Below are 19988 nucleotides of genomic sequence, written 5' to 3' on the forward strand. Positions count from 1 at the left end.
GCAGTGCATCTTTTTCTAGCGATGGTCCTTGATTCTGCTGTGGTCCACACTCCTCTGCACCCCAGCGTCGCCGCACAGCTCTCCAGGCTTCCCCCGATCACTCTCCTTCCTTTTCTCCTGTCAGACCATGTGAGTGTGAAGTCTCTCTAACACCTGCTCCTAGTGGCACACATTACCCTTCACGTACGTCTCCTCCAGTAAGGGTGTGTACAACCATCTCATTTTGTCTTGGCGGCTGCTCCTTTGAGGACCCAGAATCTTGGAAAGAGGTAATATTCGATGTTCCATTCACTGTCTTAATATGGAGATGTGGTTTAGCCTTTCAAAGATTACAAATTTCAAGTTTCATTAAACTATGAGAGAATAATTACTTCCAATACAGTATCTGAGAGAGTGTTTACTTTGATTTAATCAAACTTAAAATATTTCATCAAATTACCCAGGAAAATCCAGGTAGCAGAAATATATAACATATCCATTTCTTCACAAGGTCACAAATCAGTTTTACAAGGCTATATATATATGTATGTATATGTACTATGCCATTTAAACCACTTCCGCTTTCTGTACTGAAGAACTCGAGTATAGAAATAAGCTTTGTGGTGCTGAGGTAACGTTAGGACCCTCCCCCACAGGACTGCATAGGTGTTTAAGGTTAAATGTGAACATTATGTGAGGTCTCAAGTCAGTCAATCCCCATTTGAATTGAAGGTTCAAAGCAGCATATTAGACACGAGTCCCAGGGAGACACCGTCACTGAGCCTCTGTGTGTGTGTGTGTGTGTGTGTGTGTGTGTGTGTGTGTGTGTGTGTGTGTAAGGAGATGGGCAGATTCAGGAAGGCAGGCTGACTGAGGGCATACTGATAACTAACTGTTAGCCATCTGCAGTCGTTGGCAAGACAGAAACATATACAGTCTTCATATTCAAAGTCTTCATTGGGATATCTTCTGTAATTTCTAGAAGACAGAAAATTGGTCAAAAAGTCAATATTCTATATATTACGACTAAACATATTTTTTAAAAAAATGTTAACTGCTTATCTTGAGCCCCAGCCTAAGATCACTCTGACTTTAGTCCTAGCTCCTAGGGGGAATCTTTAAACTCCTGGCGTGTCCTTGTTGCTGACAGTAGGGCTTTGATTATATGTTAGCGTGTGTTAGTGAGGTGACTCAGGGCAGGGAGCTGTGAAGTGTGTGGACTGCTTGGTAACTTGTGAGACAAAAGACAACCATGCAGGCACTGAATTAATCGAGCCTATACATTAATCCTCAACAAAGCTCTGGATACAAAGTTGTACCAAGCTTCCCTGGGTGGTGAAACCATGTGGTCACTACTGGGGATCCGAGGAGGTAACACTGGCCATTCCTCCATGAGGAAAGGATGACTTGAATCCCTATTTAGGGATCTTCCATTCTGCCCGTCCCATCTCTTTCTCTGATATAATAATCAATTTGTGAGTATGGAATCCTTCTGGCAAATTACAGGATCTGAAGGTGGTTTTATGAAATGCCTGAGGCCGTGTTGGTATCAGAAGTGGTGGTGGCAGCACACAGACGACCAGCTCACATCATATGATGAACTTAAGCCTCTTACAGTCAGACTGCAGGACACCAAAGACAAGGGAAATCCTGAAAGAAGCTAAATCTAGAGACATCTGATGAGAGAGAGAGAGAGAGAGAGAGAGAGAGAGAGAGAGAGAGAGATATCAATCAAGCCCGAAAAATCCAGAATGCAGCAGGACAGAGGAAAATTTAGACCAGGGCAATGGAAGTGGGCCGTAGAGAGGCATACGTGAGAAACCTTGAGAAACACGTCAATACTTGTTCTTGATCTGTGGGAGATGCATGACTGAAAAGGGAAGGGGTCAGCTGGACTATCGGCTAAAAGTTTCCAATCAGAGTTGATTCCTGAAGAGGCTGGTTTTAAACTTAAAGTCAGTAAATAATAATGCTTTACCTAGAAGTATGAATGTTCAGGTTAATTCTAAAGAAATGAACTCTTATCCCCACTTTAATTTAACGACGTGTGACCAGGAGTACTCCCATCTTGCCCAGGCTAGGCGTCTTGCCCTCAGCTACGCCTCTCTGTTAGGTTACTGTTATTTTTAACTATATTGTGGTTAATTTCTAAGGAAACTGCAAAAACAAACAGAACGAGACAAACACTCAAAACTTCTTTTTCGCAGATCAAACACAGTTGCCAGTACCAGACGCCTTCCGGAGGTCGCGGCCACCTCACCTTGTGTCTGAGTCTCATTCAGGAACAGCTTTAGCCTCCGGCTGCGCAGTCCAAACACCTTGGCTGCTTCGTACACAAGCCCTTGGTGGGTGAGCCCGTTCTGTCCAAGTGGGTTTTCAAGCAGGAGGGTGCCCACAGTTCCTGTTAAACACTCTAGGGAGGGAAGAAGGAACTGGGTTATTCCCAAGAGCTCATGTTCCACCGCCAGCTGCAATGGCGGACAGTGCCAACCCGAAAGTCGGAAGGCTATGAAGTGGGTGCAGGGTCTGACAACTGTGGACAAGCTGGAGGCACAGGATGTGCAGACGTTCACAGAGGTGAGAAGAGGGGGAATGAGAGAAACTGACACACGACAGTCAGCTGCAGGGAAACCTAACTTCAGTGCAGTAAAGAGACAAGGATTCCAGCAGAACCGTGAACAATGGTGTCCACCGTTTCAGGGCAGATTTCAAGAAACTATCAAGCTCCCATTGCCAAATCAATAGTTCAGGCACGTAGAGGTAATTTTCACCTTTGAGGGTATTTTTGTTTTCCGACTGTCAAAAGGATGGTAGTCTTTCTACAGAAAGGTACCAAGAAACCAAAACAACAACAAAACTGCGTGCCCTGAAGCAGCATGGGAGTCAACAGTTTGATCATTAACATGGAGAGGTGAGGTCTCACCGCGCAGCCCACGGTGGCCTCAAACTTGTGACCTTCCAGCCTCGTCCCTGAGTGCTGGGATTGCAGGTGAGCGTGCACCACCATGCCTGGCTGGCGTCCATTGACGCTGATCTGAAGACCTGAAGGCTGGGTCAGGGAGTTGAGCCTGGGAGGGAGCCCTGATGCCCATGCTTCATGAGTTGAGCACAGAGGATGCACATACCTTGTGGCTCTGCGTTCACGAGCTGCAGGTTGATGTACTGACAGAGAAGGGTGCTGGGGCTGCTGGCTGGAGCCAGGGATGCTCCTGCAGTCACACACAGCGTCCTTCCACTGAGGCTCAGCAAGTCAGTCTGGTTCTGTAATTCTAGAAGAAGCAATTCTGAAGTCAGCTGCTTTCTTCTATTTTACCGGCATTCACTTCCAACATCACTATTATCCACCCTCAGTGGCGCTTTCATTAATTTTCTGAAGAATGCTGCTTCCTCTGCAAAGCCAGGCTTTAATGAGACCCAAGAGTAGGCAACTGTTTTTTTTTTTTTTTTTTTGGCAGATGAGCTTGAACCCAGGGCTTTTGCATGCTAAGGGCACTCTCTACCTTCAGCTCTGCAGAGACAGCCTTACGAATAGGTGGGCTGGGACAAGCAGTGGTGGCATATGCCTTTAATCCCAGCAGATTAAATTAATTAAAAGCAGAGACAGGTGGCTCTCTGTGAGTTCCAGGTCAGCCTGGTTGAGGGGGTGGAACGGAGGGGGGGCAACCTGTCTTGGGGGGAAAATGTAGACAGATAATCCGAGTGATGCAAAAATATTCTTCATTTAGCATTTGTGTGTGTGTGTGTGTGTGTGTGTGTGTGTGTGTGTGTGTGTGTGTGTGTGTGTGTGTGTTGGGGGGTGGGGTGAGATAGATGCTGGGGACCGAACCCATGGCCTTCTGCTTGGTAGGTGTGGATTCTGTAAGGCTCAGGAACTGGGATAAACTCACAGCTCAGCAGGAGGGCTGAGTCCTGATCTGTCCCATGGCTAACAGGGACAGGGAGGGTGAGGGCTTCCTGTATGACCCAGGTGTCTGCCATGCCACAGGAGAGACACGGCAGGTAGACACTGCTAAAGAGCCAGTTGTCCAGAGACAGGAATCTGCTGCACGGCAGACACCAAATGATAAGCTGTCCTCTGGCTCTCCACATACCTGTTCCACCGTTGAAGACTGACAGCCCTGTGCTTTTAACACCGAATATGCTGGTAATGACGCTCTTCAGCTTCTCAAGGTTCAACTGATTATCACCCTTCGGATTCTCCAGGAGTAACACTCCACCTGGAAAGCCACAAAAATAAGATCTCACTTAGTGAACTAAGACTTAAAGAAAAAGTTAAATTTGGAAGTTAGGTGATGCAAAGGGGTGTCCAACCCTCACACAAGCAAATGCCACATTCCCGCTTACTGGGGGCTGGGCAAACCTCAGTGGGCCAAGGAATAAAACTACCAAGCCTTCTGTCATTTTGACTCATCCTTTTCAAGACTCAAACTTTTATAATTATCTCATAAGTAAAAATACCATGTCACTAGATTTTTTTTTAAAACGTTCAATTCCCTAGTGGCTAAAGATATCAAATTGTTCCATGTATGCTACTATAATTTGTATAGCCTCCTGAATAAATTACCCTTTTTCTAATTGGACTGTGTGTTCAGTTAGGCTTACCATGAGTTCCTATCAGACTGCTTCATTACTATTTAAATATCACGTCTTTTCCTGCTCTGGTGTTAAAGACTTCTCATTCTGTATCTTGTTTTCAGCCTTCTTGGAGTAAATTTAATAAATTTTTTCAAAAACTGTGCAGAGCCTTTCATTCTGGCAAAGTTCAATGGGTCAATTTTCTCTTTTATACAGTGATTTTTTAGTGTCAAGAACTAACATGTTTTTCCGAAATAAAAGGTCTTGAGTCTTTGCTATCAACACAGATGTAGTAGAGAACTCTGGCCGCCTGAGGAGAGGAGGAGAGGAACTTGATTTGTTCTCTATGCTGCAAATGTGGTGTGTGTGTGTGTGTGTGTGTGTGTGTGTGTGTGTGTGTGTGTGTGTGTTTACATTTATGTGGAGGGCAGAAGTTTTGACAACCCCATGTGTTGTTCCTTAGACAAAGTCCACTAAGAAAGCAAACAAACCAGGGTCTCTCATTGGCCAGGAGATCACACTGTAGATCAGGCTGGCCAAATACTAGCCTTCCCGGCACTAGGATTACAGGTGCATGCTGCCAGGCCTGGCCTTCGTGTGTGGGCTTAGGCAGACTTGCATGGATGAATTTCTTTGCTCTGTCACGGTTACTCTATGGGGTAAATAGATGTTTCTTCTCATCTCCCCAGGAGAAGACATACAGTTGCCCAAACACACACATGTACAGATTCAGGAAGCTAAGTGCTGTGATCTGAATATTAGTGTATCACCCCTACCTTTTCCCAATGACTATGTAGAAATTCTAGTGGACAAAAACACTATTAGGAAGTGGAGTTTCTGAGACATCAGGACATGAGGTTGGAAACTTCGTGAACAGATGAATGCTGTCATGAAAGACTATAAAGCCAACAGAGGAGAGACAGAACCTGCAGGGACCATATCCAGTGGATAGGCACAGCCCCCAGGTGAGGGATGGGGTCACCCACCCATCTCAAAAAATATTAACCCAGTGGGGCTGGGGATTTAGCTCAGTGGTAGAGCGCTTACCCAGGAAGTGCAAGGCCCTGGGTTCGGTCCCCAGCTCCGAAAAAAAGAACCAAAAAAAAAAAAAAAAATATTAACCCAGAATTGCTCCTGTCTAAAGGAAATGCAGGGACAAGGAGTGGAGCCAAGACTGAAGAAAAGGCCATCCAGAGACTGCCGCACTTGGGCATCCATCCCATCCGCAGACACCAAACCCAGACAATACTGCTGATGCCAAGAGGTGCATGCTGACAGGAGCCTCATACAGCTGTCCCCTGAGAGGCTCGGTCAGAGCCTGACCAACACAGATGAGGAAGCAAGAAGCCAACATCAGACTGAGTGCGGGGACTCCGATGCAGAAGGTAGGGCAAGAACTGAAGGAGCTCCCACCTCTCTGATCAGAAACACAATGCCATTTTATTGCTCAAAATGGGCTCCAGGTTGACGCTTGTGTGGTGTCTGACCTCATTACTGCCATGTAGTCTTGAGTACACCTGCTTAGTTACACTCTCCTCGACATTACCCTGCAGAAGGGCTTGAACTACAAGGTCATAATGAAGCAAGGTCTGTTCTCCTCTATGACAACTGTGGCGACTGAGCCTAGCTTTGCTGTCTTGGCCTTGGTGTGGGTATCTGTGGAGTGTAGTTGCCGGGTTTTCTTTCCCGCTGGGTTTGGGTGGAAGAGAACAATTACTGTCTAGTAACTCCACCTTGCTGAGTTGCCCCGTCCTGATCTATTCTCCAGAGGAAGCAGGACTTCACTGGGGCATTTCTCCACTGGTTAAGTGAGGTAGACGCAGATCAGAGGAACCGCCCACTGCTGTCATTTAGTCTCACGACTCCTCACGGACTACCCTTCTCTCTACCGATAAGATGCTCGCTTTTGCAGACCACTTGGGGTGCTAGGTGGACTCAGCAGGACAAACATGGGCCCATCATACATTATGTTAAAAGGACTGACTTGGTGACGAGATGAAAGTTATCGAATTTTACCGATTCTCTTATGACTGCTTTAAAGATCGTTAAGGAATTAACTAAAATAGTGGAAGACACTTGTAATCCCAACTCTCAGGCGGAGGGGAGTGGATGGTGGGTCGGAGACCGAGCGTCGGGAGCACATGGGTAAATAAAGGAAGGCACGCACAGCGCGGTTCCTGCACTTACCTTGCTCAGTGCCATTTGCACAAATGTTAAGGTTCACATAAGCACAAGCGGGCCCAGGCACACAGGATCCTCTGGTGATCGTGATTTCCAGCTCGTACCCCTTTAACTGAGCGGAGAGAGTGTGATCAGCACGGTCATGCGGGGCCCCACGGCAAGGCACACACAACCCCTGCTCGGGAGGATCGTGATCTCCTTAGAGCTGGCGCTGCAGCTACAAACTCGGTCTCCTCGCCTGCTCTCAAAGACACTGCTCTCTAACTACATGGTACACGCTCGTTTTCAGTAAGTCCAGAAAGTAAGCAATACGTAAGACAGAGAATGAGACAATAATGTGACTGTCACTTGAGAAGACAATTGACACCTTCCACCCTTCCTCATCTGTCCTACTATTAGGAATAAGGAGGAAAATGGGAGAATAAAGGATATATTTGAATTAAGGGCCAGTATTTTTTTATGTCTTGGTGACACATTTTCATAGTACATCAAAAAGTACTGTTTAAAGAGGCCATGAATTTGAAGGAGAGCAGGGATGGGTATATAGGAGGGTTTGGAAGGAGGAAAAGGAGGGAGAAATGGAGTCATTGTATTAATCTCAAAAAGATAAAAAAATTTTTTTTTCTAAAAATACTGCCCATAGCAGGAAGTTCCGCCAAGCACACACCACACACTAGCAACGAGCTGAATAATTAGGTCAACTGTCGTTTATGTTTTCATGAAAATTATCTGGATCCACAGCATCCTCTCTTCCGGTTTAGACAAAATAGGTCAGCATAGACCTTTCCCCACCTTGGCTGCCTTCTGTGACAAAACTACCCTGAAGAAGCTTCTGCTGCCTTCCTTGCCCTCCTCTCCTGGCCTTCCTCTCGGAGCCACCGAACCACCGAGCATGCGAAACAGCATCTCGGTCCACACTCATCTGTCTGCTGCTGACAGGCTCTGGGGTTGCCCTCTGGGCACACCGAGAGACTATCTTGAGGGGTTCATTGTGGGACGCCTCACCCTAGAGGCAGCAGCACCATCCTCCCTTGGTTCTGTGCTACACAGAAGTGGAAAGCGACTGAGTCCAATCCGCCCGGCCAGCGTTTGCTCTCCCAGTGTCCTCACTGTGGACATAAAGCAACCGGCTGCCCCATGCTCCTGTCACCAGCCCTTCCCTTCCCCACCACAGTGGGCTGCTGTTTGAACTGGAAGTTATTTGTGTCAAGAGTATTAAATACCATGGCAAGAGAAAAAGTGAGACAGTGGCTGGAATTCACCAAGATTTAACTATATAAATGTAAAGCAAAATCCAGTAAGGATCACCAGTATTTCCACACCACTCACCTGTGTTTGCTCTTGAATAAGGATATTATCTGATGTAGGAACTGGATAGGGCTTCAAGGGAGCTTTGATAGTGGCATATATGAAGTCAGTGTGGCTTTCGATGACATTACTCAAGTATCTTCCTTCAGATTTGGCATTATAGTAAACTGTTATTTCATCCGTCGGAACCAGGTTGCACTGAAATAGCATACAGAAAGACGTAGAAGAGAAGTACATCTTGTTCTCCCAGACTAAAGGTACTGTTGAAGGAGAGCAAGTGTGTGCTGATCTCAGGTTCACTCTACTCAGGTCATGTGAGAGACGGGCATCTGCTGTTCTATGTTCTTTTACCCACTTTTCTCTATGGGCCAACAGGCCGAGTGCCCTTCCCTGGTGTAGTCGGCCCCTCATGAGTGACGAAATAGATTAGCAAAGTTAATCGAAAAGCTCCAAGGCAGCTGCCCTGCTGCAGTGCCGGCCTCGGACGTGAACCGTGCGCCCTGAAGCCTGGTTAGGGAGGAGCACCCATGGCAGCTCTCCTAATCAGCCCTGTCCCTAGGAGTAAGCTTTCTGACTCTCAGACCTAAGAGGCTCGGTGATGCCTTTCCTTCAGGCCAAGGCCCAGTGCACCTTTTGCACCTGTCTTAACAAGGAAAACCACCACAGACTGCACAGACCCCGCAATCCCTCTCCTCAGCTAGGGGCCTTTTGTCTGTCTTGTACACCCTCTATCATCTCTGGTTACCCTCTGCAGCAGCTTCAGAGATCTTTCTGAAGATAATTTTGTACAAGCCTTGTGGAAGCCTGAGGGAATGGAAGAAGGATGGACAAGCTAAAAGGCCTTGGTCAGCCGGGGAGTGGGTAGAGAAGGAGGGAGGGGCCTGCATTCCCTGCAGAGCACAATCAGAGGAGATTAATGAATCATCATCACCAACTGATAGCTATGGTTTATACCGCCTGCCTTGTCTGTCTTCCCCAACACTCTAAATAAATCTAATACAAGCCTGAATCTACAGTGTAGCCCTGAAGGAACAAACTGACCTTCTTGCGAAGCTTCTGGATGCGATTGATGACTTCCCGAGCCATGCCTTCGTCCACCATTGACTGGTCAGGTGTGACATCTAAGAGAACTAAAGCCTATAGAAAGAACAGAGCGAGTGGCAGTGGAATAAAATCAAGTCCGTCTAACTCAGGGAACTACAGCTAGGGCTGGCAGGTGGGCCTAGAGATTATCCCTGGAACTGACATGGTGGGGTGGGAAAACTGATCCCCGCTCTTTGTCCTCTGACCTCCACACACACCCTGGTGACGTTGCGGGACCTACACGGAGGCTCCCAACCTTCCGTGTGTTTTGTAATTTTGCTCATTTTTGTGCAACCCAATAACTAGGACAATAATCCACAAGAACAGATCACAATGCTCACTTAAGCATCTGATAAACAAGTGCAAAGGGTGAGGATCCATGCAGAGCAGCTCAGGAGGGAACTGACTGATGCCAGGCATGGTAAACTACTCGCCCATGGTCTCGTCTGTTGGTGAAGAATATTCTAGGAGGCTGGAGACGATGTCTCAAGACTGTAGTCCCTATACTCCCCAGAGTTAGAGGAAGAAGTTCCAGGACACTCTTACAGAATGAGTCCAAGGCCAGAGAGAGCTACATGACCTTGTCTCAAAAACACCAATCAGACAACCAAACAATCAGCCAATCAATCAATACCAAACAATCTTTGAGGGATCACAAAAATACCTGAGCATCAGAGTGTGCTTCAAACTGTGCAGTGCCTCCTGTGGCCTGGTCAAAGGTGTACATGAGACGAATATCTTCTTCGTGTAATTCATGGCCTTCCACGACGATGCTCCCTGTGGGAAAGGCAGACTATTAGCATGCCGTGTTTCCTCCCGGGATGACCCTGGCATTCTGCTGGCTAGCAAGGGTTGGTGCAAGTGAAATGAGGGGCAATGTGAAGTGCTGGGACAAGCAGGAGGAGGTGTGGAGAGCACTGATGGCTGATGTACCTACCACCTTCAGGAAAGCTACTGCATTGAGGCTGAGTGTATGTAACTGGAGAGAAAGGAGGCGGATTATAACAGGATACCAGCACCCAGAAGCTACGATAGCACGTTGGGATGCCAGGCACCTGTCCGGGAAAGTTACCGGAATTGACAGTTGTGCTCTTACGAACAGGATGAAGGTTTTAAGAAAGAGGGAAGCATCGTCTAAAGAGGGAGCGGTCCTTGGACAGGGGGCAGATACCCACCACTCTTCTGAAACTGCTCCAGCTCCTCATTGCTCAGCTGCTTTACGGCCACCATCACTGCTTTAAAGGCTCCCTTCAGACGTTTCCCAAGGACCATGTGATCTGGCTCAGCCCTCAGTCGAATGCCATACTTGTTTTTATCAGTAGACAGTGTAACTTTTCGAACATTTAGTTCCTACAGTGAGTGCGAAAGGAAAATCGAGAGTGTGAGGCACAGAAATCTGCGTCACGTGAGACATGGAGACGAGCGCCAGTACCAGGGCTCATAAGGGGCAAAAGGCAGACAGAACCCGAATGCCAGTCAGCCGCGGAATGGGTGGGGCTGAGGTGTGCACATCGGTGATGTGCAGGCTCGAGGCCCTGGTTTGGATCCCCAGCACCACACAGTGAACAGAGGTAGGTGTGACTAGGTAAATAGAGCATGGTTTAAATTCATGCTGGAGCATCTAGCAACATAAGGGAACTAAGTACTACCCTTTGCTACAATGTGAATGAACTCTACAAACGCCATGATAAGCAACACAAGACCAACACAGTAGACGACAAACTGTTCTTACAGGAAATGTCTAAAGAAGGCAAACCCACAGGCAGAAAATATATTTGTGATTGCCAGTAAAGAATCAGACTGTAAGGGGAACAGAAGTGAACGATGAGAGAGATTAGCCTTTCCTTATAGGAAGGGGGAAAGGGTCCACGATTCTGACACTGGGCACAAATACAATGTTCCTATGGAGACCAATCAAGTGAATTAAAGAAGACGCCAAGGTTGGTACTGGTGCATGTCTTTAATCTCAGCATTCACAGCACAGAGGCAGGAGGATCTCTGTGAGTTCAAAGACAACCTGGTCTACATGGAGACCCTGTTTCAAAAACCAAAAATAAAGAGGGGGAGGGGGAGGCTGAAATATAAACCCCATCTCTCAGGGGTAAACTCGCACAAGCAATCCTGAGCATGATCATTAGCATTTAACCAGGTGTGGGACGACAGTGCTTCATGCCACTATGCTAGTGTCAAATTCCCATAACCTGGGCCAGCGATGGCACAGTGTGAGACACAGAAACAGAGAGGACCAAGTAAGGAAAATGACCGCAATACAGAGGTCTGCTATTCTATCTACAAAATGTCAGCGTGTGGGAGCCTGAGGCAGGGGGACTGCTCATGCCTGGGCTAAAGGCTACAAAGCAAGCCTGTGCTATACAGTGAACAGATGATAATGTGTGTGAGTCTACAAGGTATTAAATTAAAAGATAAAATCTCACTTTGTGGCTTCTAATGTTTGTCTGAAATTCCCAGGTAATTAAAAATCAAATACAGGCCAGACAGTGGTGGCTCTCACCTTTAATCCCAGCACTCAGGGTTAGGGAGGCAGAGGCAGGTGGATCTCTCTGAGTTCAAGGCAAGCCTGGTCTACAGAGTAAGTTCCAGGACAGCCAGGGCTACACAAACAGAAACTCTGTCTCAAAAACAAAGAAAGAAAGAAATAAAACATACAGAAATTAATATTTACTGAAATGATATACTTAAAGTATTATCTGTTTTGAAACAGTAATGAATTTTAAAATTAGAAACATGTTTGTTTTAAAAATACCACAGAATGAAGCCTTGAGAGGATCAGTGGCACTGTAAGGGGTCATTAGAGACTCCTGTCCCCACCAGACACCACCTGCCCCCACTGGACTACTGAGACAATGTACTGCAAAAAAGTGCTTTCCCCCATAATCCCTTGCTGTGGGAAGAGAACCCCACTGGGAACTTAACAGACAGGAGACACTCAGAGTTCCGACAGCTTAAATGGACAACAAACAGGTCCCAATGACTCTGTGTTATTCTTACTCTAAAACTGTAGCTTGGCTACAGAAAAGGGAAGGAACCAGGAGTCGTCCCCTTCCTGGTTTGGACAAATTGTAAGTGACCCCAACTCCTTTATCAGTTTCGGGCCCCTAATCTTTTAAAACACAGGAAAATAAGCATCCTGTGAATTTAATCCATTACCCAGCTACCAACAGTGTGCACTATCCTTCTGAAACCAAATTCTACTTCTGAAATACATCCAAGACGCACATGCACGAATGCACACACATCCGTACTCAGGCACTCAACATCCGTAAACTGATGTGCATAATACTATATTATAGCACTGGGGGTAGTGACGTTTGCTCTGATCCCAGCACACTGAAGGCCAAGACAGGAGAACTGAGTCTAAAACTAGCCTAAGCTGCAAAGGAAGGCCCTGCTCTCAACACCCTCAAAGGCTACATACAGAGCTATATAGGTGCATAAATGTGTAAAGTCCAGGAGCCATCCTCAGAAGGCAAATGAAAGCCCGGAGCAAGGGAGGGTGATCATTGGCCCACCTTGTGTCAGACACACACAACGCCTAGCACATTCACAAACGGCAAATGGCTATAGTTCATCATTTGAAGAGGCAAAGCTTTTCTGTTAATCACAAACATTTACTCTGAGGAAGAGAAGTAGATGAGAGTAAAGAGACCCACAGACTGCACACACTTTCTTGGATGGTTATGCACATAGCAATTTACAAAAACAAACAAACAAACAAACAAACAAAAACGAAAACAAAAACCAAAAAAAAAAACCCAAAAAACCTTCTAGGAAAAAAAAACCTTCTGACTGGACTGGGCACTGACTTACCTCAATGATATACTTCTCCAAGGACTTGATATCCTCAAGAGCTTCTGGGTCTTGGTGGATGACGACAATTTCCTTCAAGGGATACTAGAGGGAAGGGAGGGGACATGAACTAACGGTTAATTCTTCCAGTCAGCAAAATGTTGAATGCTCATCTGTCTGGCTAAAGTCTTGAATATTTAGCTAAACGGGGGCCAAGTCACTCATATCCTACTGCAGGAAAGGGTAAAGATTTATGCCACTGCCTGAAAGTCTGTGTCAAACCGATGTCTGCATACAATTCTGCACGCACCTTTATTGGAATAGTTTTCCGGTCTCGAATCACTCTCCCAAGCTCAATCACGGACTGCATTCTAGACACGGCGTTCTCAGTTTTCTTGTCAATCAGCTCCTCTCTGATTGATAAACACAGGAGTACGGAAGGTCATTGCTTTTAAAAGGTGAAAACCTGACGTGGTTACATGTATGTGGTGTGAGGAAGAGGGTCAGGCTAGGTCTCCAGTGATAACTGAGAGAGGACGGCACCCTCAGGGGCACACACTGTGTTCCGGGGTTACCCAAAGGTTGCATTCACACCTCACCCAACCACAATTTTTTTTTAAAGATTTATTTATTATATATAAGTACACTGTTGGGGTTGGGGATTTAGCTCAGTGGTAGAGTGCTTGCCTAGCAAGTGCAAGGCCCTGGGTTCGGTCCCCAGCTCCGAAAAACAAAAAGAAAAAAAAAAAGTACACTGTTGCTGTCTTCAGACACACCAGAAGAGGGCATCGGATCACATTACAGAGGTTGTGAGCCACCATGTGGTTGCTGGGATTTGAACTCAGGATCTCTGGAAGAGCAGTCAGTGCTCTTAACCACTGAGCCATCTCTCCAGCCCCCCAACCACAGTTCTTAAGGAGGATGCTACATCCCTCCTGGCACTGTAGGCTCCTGCAGCCCAAGGGGTAGCTGCGTGAGCCGAGGTGGAAGGAGGGGTTCAGGAGGCAGAGCAGGGGAGTGAGTCCTCGCCCCATCTCTTCCTGCAGGGCTTGGGACCCTGCATGTACTTCCCTTCCCGTGGCCTGGCTGACACTTCTGTATTTGATTCCTACCGAACATGAGGCAGCATGAGGTAGTGGATGCTGAGGGTGTCCTTGTCCCGGATAGATGCAGGGTCAATCAGCAGCTTCAGGTTCTGGTACATCAGTTCAGTAAGAAAGGGTGTGTAAGGGGCCTGTAGCAGAATGGAGGAGAGAGTATCATTCAGATAGATCCATCATCAGTTGATCTCACTTAGACTGAGAAATGAAAACTAGTCACTTTAAAGAACAATAGAGCAATACACAGGGGTAGGCTGCTACTTAGACACCCCCTTCCAAAGAAAAATGACTTCCTATGAATGAGGTACAGTAGTGGGGCTGCATCGCGGGACTCAAAATATCTCTGGATATCTCGCTATCCAAAACCAAACCAAACCAGGGTCTCCAGAACAAGTACCAGTTAAATCACAAGCACCAGTTAAGTCGATATGCAGAGAGATTAAATACCTCAAAGTCTAGAAATCATATCTGCAAAGCAGACAAACCCCACTTGTATCGCGGGACGCAGGTGCAGGATGTTAGAGGCAGACGCCACCAAGATCTTGTATCAGGGCAAAATCTCCTGAATGTTACAGGCTCACAGAACACTATTCAGGGGCAGCAGAATAGGATACAGAAAAGCAGCAGATTTCCCACTCGTGTGCCATTAACTAACAGTTTAACTCTCAGTGCTATCTAATTAACGGTTTAATTATCAGTGCTTAGTTAGTATATGCTCACCCATTTAGGTATGAGTTTAGGAATCTCTGCGTTACTCACAGTTACTGAGTTCTTCGCATTATCAAGATTTATACTCTTATCTCCCTGAGAGTAGATCCGTGTCTAAATGGTGGACAGCAAAGGAAGGAGCACCCCGTACACCTCAGTTAGTACTTGGGATGGGCACATAAGCTATTACGCCTCAGTGAAGGGGCTGCGGCACAGGGTGGAAGGGAGGGGTAGCCCGGGGCAGCTCGGGTTTGGAAGGGGTTGAGCATCTCACCATCAGTCTGCACAGAGAAAGCAGGACACTGAACAGAGTCTCCAGAGCCATAACACAGTCTTCCATGCCATTCTCCCCCTGGAGGACAGAAGACAGATAAATATCAAGCTGCTGGTAGTAAGCGAGTCATCAAAACATTCGTCTATTAAAAGGGGCGTCGTACCAGGACCATGTACTACAGGGATGTAAAGGGGCGGAGGGAGGAGGAATGGCCACAACCATCAGCCCTGGGGGAAGGCCAGCATGAGACAGCAGTGTGCTGTACCCCTGACCATTTCTGCCGGAGGTCAGGCAAGTGGGAGCCAAGGACTGGCCAGGCTTGGAGGAGAAGGAGTTGGGGGGATGGATTCCAATATAACAAGAAGAGTTAGGTAAGGGTTTGCTTTAAAAATAAAAAATAAAAGGGTGTATACTGTGTGCTTTTATAACAACTTCACTGATTCGAGGTAGGGAAAAACTTTCTGCAGCGAGGAATTTGTCTCTGTCTTATCTCACTGTACGTGCTGCACACACCAGTGCGTCTGGAGACCACGCCAAGCTCACGCTAAAACCCCAACAGCTAGGAAGAGCTCTGCCCACAGCAAACACCCGAGCACTATTGGGTGGAGACAGAAACACAGAGGTGTGCTGCTGTGTGGCTCCTTCCCCCAACCTGAGACAACCTCACCAGGAGCAAGGCTGAAAAGTACGGAAGTAAAGCAAACCCCTAACTCTTTTTTTTTTTTTTTTGGTTCTTTTTTTTCGGAGCTGGGGACCGAACCCAGGGCCTTGCGCTTCCTAGGCAAGCGCTCTACCACTGAGCTAAATCCCCAACCCCCCCCTAACTCTTAAGAAGCCCCTTCCCGAGGCTCTACAAGCTGGTCAATGGCTGTGGGGTCATTCGGCCCAGCCAAGCGGCCTCCGAGTGTGGAGAAGCTTAGGAAAGCTGCTTCCTGAGTTGTTAGGATTCTGGAGTGGGCTTTTTTTTGATGATACAACGTGGTTTAGTTGTCTATGGTCCTATCACCCCTCACCCAGTCTCCTGTCAGGAACCCCAATAAACTCACTGGTTCACACAGCTGGACTTGACAGGGCAATTCTTTGGCTGTCACTGTTATACTATTTAGGGTGAGGAGATGTTTGTTCAGGTCTCTAAGTCACATACAATAGTTTCTTTAAAGGAATATAGACGTACTTCATGGTATTTATGGAATTCTATGATATCTGCTTAGTTTAGTAATGCACAGGCTTGGACACCACCCCTGGTAATTTGTCCACAGTGAACCATGAAAATATGCCACATTCTATTCTGCCACATTCAATCGCTACAGCTAATGTACTGTAAACAGAAGACATTTTCAAACAGCGTCCCCCCCCCCCCCTCATTATTTCTGCAGACATGGTTTCTCTGTGCAGGCCTGGCATTCCTAGAACCTGGAACTCATTCTGTAGACCATGATGTCCCAAACTCAAGAAATCCACCTGCCTCTGCCTCTGAGTACTGGGTTTAAAGTCGAACACCATCACAGTTGACATTTTCCCCTAACCTTTGACCTGAACGTCAGACTTTTCATACCTCCTACCGGTTCTTACCTTTAATCTTCTCCTGTTCATTCGGACGTACCAGTTGGTCAGAATATCTACGAACTTGACCAGGCGAGGCACCACAGTGTACAGCCTGTAAGCTAAAAGTAAGATATTAGTCGGGCAGCCCAGGCCAGCGCTTCATTCAAGGGAACAATGAGAATCAGAATCAACCAATCAGATGGCTCATGTATCACAAATACACGACATGACAACCAGGGTGTTTAGGGGCACCCAGAAATGACAATGGGCTACAAGCAAACCCACATACATGAGAAACACTGAACTCCTATTCAATGTCACCACATTACATGGAAACACGGGATAGAACCCAGCCCCACACCACTGTGCTGCCTCCTGCCTCAACTAGAATGGCAGAAAGCGTGCCTTAGATGCTAAGAGGTACAGCGCCATTTTGCCAGGAAGAAGGTATGTGGCAATGCCTGAGGAGATACTCTTGTGCTATACACATGGAGTGGCAACACCACTCTTTCTACTGGGTGACACGGGTCACAGCACAGCATCTTCCGATGCACAGCGCAGCACAGACGCACAGCGCAGCCCCAATGAAAAGGATCCACCCAGACGGCTGGCAGCCCCACTGTTGCACTGGGAGAGATCCAGAGGGCAGGGCTGCTCTTACTGTGGTCCACAGAAAACAACTCAGGCCCACAGTCACTGGCTGGCCAAACACTTCCACACAGGTGTTTTCAACAACGGGGCTTCTTCTGCTGGAGAGGAAAAGCCAGCCCATTCTATGTCTAGAGCTCCCGCACTTTACTTTCAGGGAAGCCTGAGATTCGGTGTTCACCTCCTACAGAGTAAGTGACCCACACATAAAAAGAGAAGACAAAACTTTGGGGCAGCAGCTCTTCCTGAGAGAGCTATAGGAACTGCTGGCCCCCACGCCACTCTATAGACACATTTTCTCACCATCTTGCTGATGGCAGCTCTGTGGGTATGCGGGTGAACAAAGCTGGGACTTACCTGGGCCAGGAGTTATCCTGTCTGTGTGATTGGTCTCCCATGCATGACCCTCACACAGACACTAATCTATCTAGTTCCTAGGCAGACTGGGTTCTGTCTTAGGTACATGATATCTAGATTCAGCTTCATGGGAAGTCATGACAGCCGGGGCTGAAAGATGGTAGGGTTCTCAGATTGCCCTCTGCACAAGAATGGGTCTGCATTCCCAGGACAAAATTACCCAGTGCCCTGAAACAAACAAACTCCTTCCTACAACTAATAAGGCCACCATACTGTACTTCTGGGTTATCTCTCAAAACTTCCTCTATGTTAATAAGGGGAGAACATTTAAAACACCAAAAGAACAATTACAAAGAGAATAACCAGTCCTCACGCCTGGGAAGACAGCAAAGGAAGGCTCACCTGCCATTTCCGTCTCAAAGAACGCAATGAGCGACTGCATGAAGGACAGAATCCACCGGTCGGTGATGTTGGGGCTTTCTCGGACCGTGTGCTCGTTGTACAGAAACTCTACTTCTTCTTCCTACAGACAGACGCTCAGTGAGAGGTTCGTGTGCACTGGACCCTTGAAGCTGGAGTTATGGGTAGATGTGAGTCACGTGATATGGGTGCTGGGAACCAAATCCGGGTCCTCTGGACAGACAGTAAGTACTCCTGCCTGCTAAGTCACCTCTCCAGGCCCACCAAATGTTCTACATCAGTAAAATGGAATGAAATGATGAAATACAAAATGATCCCAGATGCCGATAGCAAGCCAGCAACATTCAGGATGAGCAACATCAAATCCTCAATGAAATTAGGATTTCTCTTTTTTTTTAATAGGGATTACTGTAAACCCACGGAAGGAGGCAGTAAAACCTTCTAGAACCAGATAATCCTTCGAAAACTGAAACAAGCACCAGGAAACAGCTCCCACGCTGACCTGTATGATTTGACCTGGAACCCTTCTTATCTCCCTTTGCTTTCCACGAGCCCTGCATGATCCGGAGGCATCTGGCCTGCTCCTGCTCTGCAAGCTGAACCTCCTGCCAGTTGTGCTTCTCAGGCGGCAGCCATGGTGAGGACTATTCGCCTGGATTTGAGCCCCTCACGGTGGGGCAGCCCTGCTCTGTACAGATGAGCCTCTTTCTCTGTGGTCAGGTGTGAGTGCCACACCAATAGAGGTCTGCTGGGCATGCGAGCTTCCAGAATGCTATCCCCACTTGGCACCACGTACAGGAAGGCTGGCATAATTACAAAGACAGGAATGCTGAAATCCAGACAAAGGTGCCTGCCTTCTCAATTTCCAGGGAACCGTGTACCTGGCAGTCCTATGTGAACACTACACTTCTGTCTTGTTCTCAGCAGAAGGAAGAGCTAAGCTGAACCCGGAAGCAGTAGGAACAAGTGAATGGACCACTGTCTCAGCTTCTGGGCTGCTCCAGGGTCACTAAGCAGTAAGTCTTCAGTAGTTCCTTCTATTGGTAGGTGCTGGGATAGGAAGGTGAGCACGCCTGGGCTCCACCATAAACACGCACGCAATGCCGGAACTGGTGCTCGTGATAAAGATGCTGGGCACTGAAGATGTTGGTCTGGGGTCGGACGAGGTGGCTGCAGACCAAGGGCTTCTCAGGAGACGATGGGAAGATCCAATCTGAGGCTCAGGCTCACAGACATCCCAACTCCTATTCCTAATCCTAGCAACTCAGTCAGAGCTGCTATCTATTCCTCTCTATGCTTCCTCATGCAAGTCTTCCCGGACCACACTCGAACCAACAGCACAACCCCAGGCTCAGCCCCCACCTTTCATCAGGTAAAAACTCTGTCTATAGCTGACTCTCTGCAATTTTACACCCCACCAGGTCCTTGAGTAGAGAAGAATTACACTCAACGTGAAATCTCTGAGACAAAGAACTGTCTGACCAGGCTATAACACACCTCTCTACACAGAGGAAGTCACGTCCTATAGAGAACCAGGCACCTCTTGCACCATCATGTAAAGCTTCCTCATGGCTCTGGGCTATCCAAACAGCAGCAGACAGCACAAGAAAGCAGCCTCTAGGTCCCCGCACAGGCCCACCTCGTAGCTCAGCGTTCAAAGGCCAATGCTGTCCGTACCTTGTGCAGCCTAAAGACGTTCTGGATGAAGAAGCGGTATGCGTTGTACCATGGGAGCAGCACGTCTTTGAGGACATCCCGTACGCCTTCCTCCTTGAAGCGCAGGTTTTCTGCTCTCACCACAGGGGAATTGATCAGATATAACCTGGTAAAAGCAGAAAATTTACACAGAAAAGTTACACAGACAGTAAACCAAATATTACTACTTTGAGAAGGCAAACATACCAGTTCCTCTTGGGATCACCTAAGTCTTTCTCCTTTTACTAAAGATGAAGAAGGCCAGGTCAAACTCTGCTCTCCCCTGCAGAGGAACAGTGCTTAAACAC

The 19988-nt window shown here is 47.3% G+C and overlaps 1 protein-coding gene across 5 annotated transcripts in view; it reads right to left on the minus strand.

The window, feature by feature from the left end:
* Positions 1-379: 379 nt before the first annotated feature.
* Iars1 (isoleucyl-tRNA synthetase 1) overlaps positions 380-19988 on the minus strand; it is a 46353-nt gene continuing 26744 nt past the window's right edge. For 4 of the 5 annotated variants that reach the window (XM_087590416.1, XM_087590417.1, XM_087590415.1 and 1 more), the window contains 16 exons: positions 19663-19807; positions 17968-18088; positions 16588-16679; positions 15016-15093; positions 14046-14167; positions 13244-13346; positions 12955-13038; positions 10302-10476; positions 9791-9903; positions 9085-9180; positions 8065-8241; positions 6742-6847; positions 4071-4196; positions 3105-3248; positions 2240-2392; positions 387-957 (listed from right to left, as the gene is read on the minus strand). In XM_087590416.1, coding sequence (XP_087446542.1) covers positions 875-957; positions 2240-2392; positions 3105-3248; positions 4071-4196; positions 6742-6847; positions 8065-8241; positions 9085-9180; positions 9791-9903; positions 10302-10476; positions 12955-13038; positions 13244-13346; positions 14046-14167; positions 15016-15093; positions 16588-16679; positions 17968-18088; positions 19663-19807 — 1918 coding nt within the window. In that variant the 3' untranslated portion in view covers positions 387-874. Of the gene's footprint in view, positions 958-2239; positions 2393-3104; positions 3249-4070; positions 4197-6741; positions 6848-8064; positions 8242-9084; positions 9181-9790; positions 9904-10301; positions 10477-12954; positions 13039-13243; positions 13347-14045; positions 14168-15015; positions 15094-16587; positions 16680-17967; positions 18089-19662; positions 19808-19988 lie in introns of all 5 variants that reach the window. The other variant, NM_001100572.1, reaches the window with a different exon arrangement.

This window comes from Rattus norvegicus, chromosome 17 (assembly GCF_021556685.1).
Source record: "Rattus norvegicus strain SHRSP/BbbUtx chromosome 17, alternate assembly SHRSP_T2T, whole genome shotgun sequence".
Taxonomy (NCBI): domain Eukaryota; kingdom Metazoa; phylum Chordata; class Mammalia; order Rodentia; family Muridae; genus Rattus; species Rattus norvegicus.